Below are 6,938 nucleotides of genomic sequence, written 5' to 3' on the forward strand. Positions count from 1 at the left end.
AATACTTAAGTACATAAAAAGAAAATAGGCAAAGATTATGAGCATACATTTTATCAAAGAAGATAAACACAGCAAATAAATGACAAATGCTCAACATTATGAACACTTAGGGAAATGGAATTAAAACCACAGTTTATTACCACTACACTTATTTCAAGGATGTCACGGAACTTGACTTTTCATGTGCTGATGGTGGGAAGCCAAGAGAGAATAACCATTATAGATCACAGTTTCCCATTTCTTTTTTTTTCAATAAATAATCTTTTTTTATTGTTATGTTAATCACCATATATTACATCATTAGTTTTAGTTTCCCATTTCTTAAAATGTGAAAGATTCACTTCCACTCTAACAGTTTCGGTTATTACAACAAGAGAAATAAAACATATATCCACATAAAGAAGTGAATGTAAATATTCATAGCAGCTTTATTTGTAAATACCCCAAACCTGGAAATAATCTGTGGGTCCAGAACAGATGCACGGATAAAGTCATTATCGACAGAATAGAAAGCTACTCATCAATAATACACAGAATTTTAACATTCCTCACATTTAAGGGTTTTCTCCAGTGTGTACTCTCCTGTGTCTAAGGAGGTTAGATTTGCGGCTAAAAGATTTCCCACATTCGCTGCATTCATAAGGTCTTTCCCCAGTGTGAACTCTCTGGTGTTGAATGAGGTCAGATTTGTGGGTAAAGGGCTTCCCACATTCATTGCACTCATAAGGCCTTTCACCAGTGTGACCTCTCTGGTGTTGAATGAGGCTAGAACTTTGGCTAAAGGTTTTCCCACATTCACTGCATTCATAAGGCCTTTCTCCAGTGTGAACTCTCTGGTGTTGAATAAGGCTAGCACTTTGGCTAAAGGATTTCCCACACTCCCCACACTCATACGGCTTTTCTCCAGAATGAACTCTCCGGTGTTGAATAAGACCAGAGCGTTGCCTAAAAGATTTCTCACATTCGCTGCACTCATAAGGTCTTGTGCCAGTATGAATCCTCTGGTGTTGAATGAGGTCAGATTTTCGGGTAAAGGATTTTCCACATTCACTGCATTCATAAGGTCTTTCTCCAGTGTGAACTCTCTCATGTTGAATAAGGATAAATTTACGGCTAAAGGACTTCCCACAAACACTGCACTCATAAGGCCTTTCTCCAGTATGAACACTCCGGTGTCGAATGAGGTTAGAGAACTGTCTAAAGAACTTCCCACATTCACTGCACTCATAAGGCCTTTCTCCACTGTGAATTCTCTGGTGTTGAATGAGTTCAGATTTGCAGCTAAAAGATTTCCCACATTCACTACACTTGTAAGGCACTTCTCCAGTGTGAATTCTCCCATGACGAATGAGGTTAAAAATTTGTCTAAAGGATTTCCCACATTCGCTGCAATTATATGGCCTTTCTCCAGTGTGAACTCTCTGGTGTCGGAAAAGGCTAGAGCTTTGTCTAAAGAATTTCCCACATTCATTACACTCATAAGGCTTTTCTCTAGTGTGAACTCTACGGTGTTCGATGAGGTTGGATTTGTAGCTGAACGATTTCCCACATTCACCACACCCATAATGCATTCCTCTAGTGTGTAGTCTCTGATGGTGAATGAGTTTAGATCTGTGGATAAAGACTTTTCCACATTCACTGCATTCGTAAGTTCTTTCTCTAGTGTGAATTCTCCAGTGTTCTATGAAACTGAAGTTATGGGTAAGAAACTGTCCACAATTTCTGCATCTATAAGGCTCTTTATCACTGTGAATTCTCCAGTCTTTAATAAGGCCAGAGATTTGGCTCAAGAATTTCCCACATTCACCACACTCATATGGCCTTTGTCCACTGTGAATCTGTTGGTGCTGCACAAGGCTGTAGTTTGAGCTGAAGGCTTTCCCACATTTGCTACACTCATAAAGCCCTTCTCCAGAGCAAACATTCTGATGTTGATCAAGTGCATGGTTGTGGCTGGCAACTTTTTCACATTCACCCCCGTTGTACTGACTTTTTCCGCTGTGAAGGGCCTCTCCACTCTGGTTGCCACGGTGTGGCTCCTCACTGTTGGGACTGGTCTGGAGTTGAAGATGTCCCGAGGTCGCTGGGAAGTCCTCTCCAACCTTCCTACATGTGAAAGGCTGCCCTGACACACAGAAGTTGCAGCTTGTCACACACGAGGCCCTGTCCACATCTCTTTTCCAGGGCTTCTCCCGATTGCCATGCCTCTGTTGCTGGTGAAGGTCTGCATGGAAAGAGAAGCATCTCACACATGTGGCACCCAAGTATGGTTTCTGCCAAGGGTATATTGTTTGGTGCTCAGCATGGTGCAAAATATCTTTCAAGGCTGGGATACATCTCACAGGGGTGGATCTTCTGTGTGGAGAGACCTGCCTGAAAAGCCCTGAGCTGGGACTCTCCTACAGACATAGTCTGCTCAGAAGGGGCCTCCTCATCTTCCATCCCATGCCTAAAGCCTGAAAGCAGAAATGCTGAAGAAATGCATATTGACTTCGGTGGGAGGGGGAAGCCCCATTTCAAATGTGTCTGACACAACAAGTTGCATCCATGATTGTTCTGAGAACACAGCAGGTAGGGGCAGGTTGAGGTAGGGGCTGCTTGGTGGTATTGGGCCTCCGAAGAGACCAGAATAGGAGAGACCTCAATAGACAATACACAAGCATAGGGTGCACCACATGGAGGCGAGGTCCCTGCCTCCTCACTCCTCCTTCAGTAGGACCTCATCTGCTGGCAACACAGGCATGCTGTGCGGGAGGCTGGTCGTGGCCTGTCCCAGTAAAATTCAACTGGACCTGAGTAGCTGGTTCAAGGACTGTGTAAGGATATGTGCACACCTCATGACACCATTTGCAGGTCAATGTTGGAGGATATTGTGAAGGGAGCAGTGCAGAGGAACTGGTGGCCCGGGAAGGCCACCAAAGTGGAAGGAGCCAGAAGTCTCAGACGAAATGAAAATTAGCAAACTGTTAAGTATGCAAAAGAAAAGGTAGAAACAATACATGGCTGGTGGTACCTGCACCAAAACACTACCGAACCCATGGCAAGTTCCTGGTATGATCTGAACAAGGCCCTGATGCCATGCCCTCCCCCAGTTGCCGCTCACAAGGGCCAGACCTCCTCTGAGACCATCTTGCCATTTCCACCCTGTAAAACCAGTGTTTTCCCTGCACTCTCCACTGTGTGACCCCTCAGAACTTGAATGACGCAAGTCTTAATGAAAGACGCAGTGAGTGGCCACCGCTGGCCCCATGCAACTTGTCATGCAGTAGTATTCAGGAAAGAAAATGTAAAATACAATCAAAGGAGGGTCTTACAAGAACAGCCCACTGTCCATGTGAATAATGACCATGACCTGGCACAGGCAGTCACAAAGAACTGTCAGCTAGAGGAAGGGGGCAAAACTAGAAGCCAGGGATCTGGACACAGTCACCCTGCCAGGGAGAAGGCAAGGTGGGATCCATTAAGTTAACTTCAAGACTCCTCACTCCCAGACCCTCCCGTGTACTTTTTGAGCTAACAGGTGTCAGGGATGCTTGGGCAGTCCACTGCTCGGGGCACTATACACAGCTCAGCACTGGCACCCACAGCACACATAACAAGAAAGTGGTGGAAATTAGGAGAGCCTGTGGTCCAGTTGTGGGAAAGAAAGAGTGAACTCTGGGGAAAAAAGGAAAGGCAGGACGTCACCTCAGGACACAAGGAGCAATGTGACAATCTTACCCAGCGATGCTACAAGTGCAAAGTTCTCCAGCATCACATCGCAGTACAGGAGTCTCTGAGTTTCATCAAGGAGCCCCCATTCCTCCTGGGAGAAGTCAATGGCCACGTCCTCAAAATTCATACCCTGTCATAATGTGGACAGTTCATTCTATGATCAACATCTCTCCTAGGAGTCCAAGTTCATTATAACCCCCACCCTCCACATCCATCCTCAGCTCAGTCTACTCCACAACTCAGAGGAGATACCAGGCCTGGGTGTCCTTGGAGCCACTCTCTCCTCATATTCCTACTGATACTGTGTCTTCCCACAACAACAACAAGCAGATGGGCAGATAGAGGATATCTGAATGATGGACCTGGCATGGTAGTCACGATGCCTCTTATCAGTGTAGTCAGTGTCACACACACAGGTTAGAGAGAGAAGCTAGCTATAGGGAGGGTGTGCATGAACTGACTCTGGTCTTATCAGGCAATACCACCAAAGTCCCCAGATCATCCCTCCAAGATGCAAAAAAATGTGGCATTATCCTTCATCCTTATGACCCCAATTTTAGTGTCCTGTGGTCACGCTTTCACACTCACTCTTTCTGCCACACCTCTCACAACTGCACTCCCACAGCTACAGCCCCCTCCTACCCTACACCACAGTCATCTCCTTGGCCTTTCTACATGTTACTCGGCATATGTGGCCCAGAAAACGCCTGGCAGTTTCAAACAGGATCAAATACTACTCCAGACTGATGGTTTCCACTAAAAGAGGCAGCCTTTGGTGCTACTATGAAGACCTCCCTCCCTGTTCCTTGCTTCAACCTCACTACCAAGAATATTTATATTCTGAAATACCAGATTTCAGATACACATGGCTCTCCTCCACCTGTGTGCCACATGCATTTGACGTCCTCTCTCCATCTAACCCGCATTCAAAACTCAGCTCCAGTGGCCCTGTATGGCCTTATACCCTACCCCCAATTAGTCTCATAAATGACCACTTGTGCCCCGAAGCTAATCCACCAGCCTAACCTGAACACTTAGGCCCCACCATGGAATACAATGAAATCCTGGTGAGTCTGTAGAACAGAGAATAAGCACCAGCCCCCACCTCAGCGTCATCTTGTTTGAAGTACTCCTGTGCCCCCACATCCATCTCATGTCCACATGTCCCCTGGAGCCCCTGGCCACATACCAAACCATACATTCTCCCCTACCTTCTCTATGATCACTTCTCTCCCTGATCTGTGTTGGGACAGCCACAACCCACAACCAGGGAGCCAAGCAGGAAACCTAGTCCTCAGACCCACCCTCTTCTTCCTGGCCAGGATTCCCCATATTAAGTGATCCATAGCTCCGCCCTGGTCCAAACACTCTCCACTACCTTTTGGAGAAGTCTACATCCTGAACTCCTCAGAGTTCCAGAGGCCCACAAACTGTTCTCTGAAACATCTCCTACCCTTAATGGGCCAAAAAGAAATCTTCCGATATCTCCAATGAAAATTACTCTTACTATGAACTTCCCCATCTCAACTGATGGAGCTTCCATCCTCCCAATTGCTAAAGCCAAACCTTCAAGTCATCCCTGACGCCCACCTCTCTCTACCTCAAAATGAGAAAACCCTGGAAGCCACACCTAAAACACTAGTGCAGAATCCAGCCACTTCTCCATGGCCACCACCCTGCTCCGGCTACCATCACACTCACCCAGACTATTGCAGTAGCCTCCTCTCTTCTCTTCCTACCAACTTCACACTTGTACTCTTCTCCATGCTGCAGCCCCAGAGAGCCCGGTAAGAGCTCGGTCAGACCAACTGCCTTTACTCCTCCAAACCTCCCATAACAGCCATCACCAGGGTGTCCGGACCTGACTCCTGCCCCATTCCTCCCAGTTCCCACGAGAAAGAAAGGACACCTGCAGGCCCCTGAGCCCTCAAGCCTTGGCATGTTCTGTTACCGACGCCTGGGACCGCTTCCACATCTCAGGGGCTAAGCGCCCAGCCCAGCCCAGGATCCGGTGGCCGACAGCGGGCTGCGTTACTTCTGGGCTTCCGTCCTCTCGCTAGTTAGGTGATCTTTACAGAACTCAACTTCCCTGTGCCTATTATCACCCCTCTTCCCGTCCGTTCATCCTGCGAGCAGCTCCAGGAAACGTGTGAGAACCCGATTTCAGACACTGCCCCTCTTTCGCTCCCAAGTCTCCCTGGCTCCCACCGTTCTGAGAATGGAGGCAAAACTCCCGAGGCACAACTTCGCCTCACACTCCGTTGCCCGTAGACACAAGACCCTGGGCTTCCCCAGCGCTCCCGGCTCAGTCGCGCCTCTAAGTCTTTGCACGAGCTTGTCCCAACCCGGAGCCCGCTCCTCACGCCGGCACGCCGGCGCTCGCCCACGGGGCCCCCGCCCACCGCCCCGTCCGACGCCGGGGCCTGGGCCGCAGGGCCGCGAGCAGCTCGGGCCTCCGGGGTCTGGGTGGGGGGACGGCGGGGAGGGCCCGGGGGACGAGCGCTTACCTGCGGCGGCTCCCTGGGCGCGGCCGCCGCCATCGGACTCTGGGGGCGGAGCAGGGCTGTGGGGCAGGGAGGTCTTGATCCCAGCCTGCTGCGGGTCACCCCGGGCTGCGCCGCCTCCAAGCCTTAGAGCCGTCTCTTTGTAGGGGGGAGAACGCTTCTGCCGGCAACCGGGGGCTCCGAAACCTCAGCGTGAACAGGCTCCAGAAAAGCCAAAATGACCGCCACGAGGAGGACGCCGGAAGTCCCGCCCCGACCTGGTGCGTCCGCATGGAAATGCTCCTGTCCTGGGCTTTCATTGGGTCAACGCCGCCACCGTTAGGCACATTGCCATCTGGGTAATGTAGTTTCCTCAGCCGCACGGACGGTTAGAGTCCGAGTCCTTGACCTCCGTGAGTCAAGGTTTCGTGGAGCCACGAGTGTCTGAGAAATAAGAGTAATCTAGCCTCAGGGAAAGGAAGCTGTTTACCCCTTCTGCAGACTGTTGTCTGCAGCTGATCCTTGTTAGAGACATTTCAGATGCCATGAAGCTCAAAATTGTCCCTTAAGCCAAAAATACTTATTTCAATTGTTCTCAAATGCTACAAATTTAAATGGACACAGTGTCCTTGATTTTTTTTTTAGGCTTTTATTTATTTATTCGACAGAGAGGGACACAGCGAGAGAGGGAACACAAGCAGGGGGAGTGGGAGAGGGAGAAGCAGGCGTCCCGCGGAGCAG

General features: G+C 49.3%; 1 protein-coding gene across 1 annotated transcript; it reads right to left on the minus strand.

Moving 5' to 3' along the window:
* Nucleotides 1-404: 404 nt before the first annotated feature.
* On the minus strand, nucleotides 405-6,453 carry LOC141372098 (uncharacterized). Its single transcript, XM_073890579.1, has 4 exons — nucleotides 6,222-6,453; nucleotides 5,416-5,481; nucleotides 3,721-3,844; nucleotides 405-2,224 (listed from the first exon to the last, which is right to left on the minus strand). Exons 1-4 carry the CDS (start codon nucleotides 6,252-6,254, stop codon nucleotides 555-557), a joined length of 1,893 nt encoding a protein of 630 aa, XP_073746680.1. The 5' UTR covers nucleotides 6,255-6,453; the 3' UTR covers nucleotides 405-554.
* Nucleotides 6,454-6,938: the final 485 nt, after the last annotated feature.

Source organism: Callorhinus ursinus, unplaced genomic scaffold, assembly GCF_003265705.2.
Source record: "Callorhinus ursinus isolate GAN/ISIS: 27379988/994484 unplaced genomic scaffold, GSC_fseal_2.0 scaffold1010, whole genome shotgun sequence".
NCBI classification, from domain to species: domain Eukaryota; kingdom Metazoa; phylum Chordata; class Mammalia; order Carnivora; family Otariidae; genus Callorhinus; species Callorhinus ursinus.

What these genes read in the sequence shown, in the direction of transcription:
- LOC141372098 (XM_073890579.1), bottom strand. Translation starts at nt 6,254, where the DNA reads ATGGCGGCGGCCGCGCCCAGGGAGCCGCCGCAG. An exon ending in AGGCTACTGCAATAGTCTGG is followed by an intron (nt 3,845 to 5,415) that starts GTGAGTGTGATG and finishes ACATTATGACAG; the next exon opens with GGTATGAATTTTGAGGACGT. An exon ending in TGCACTTGTAGCATCGCTGG is followed by an intron (nt 2,225 to 3,720) that starts GTAAGATTGTCA and finishes CTTTCCATGCAG; the next exon opens with ACCTTCACCAGCAACAGAGG.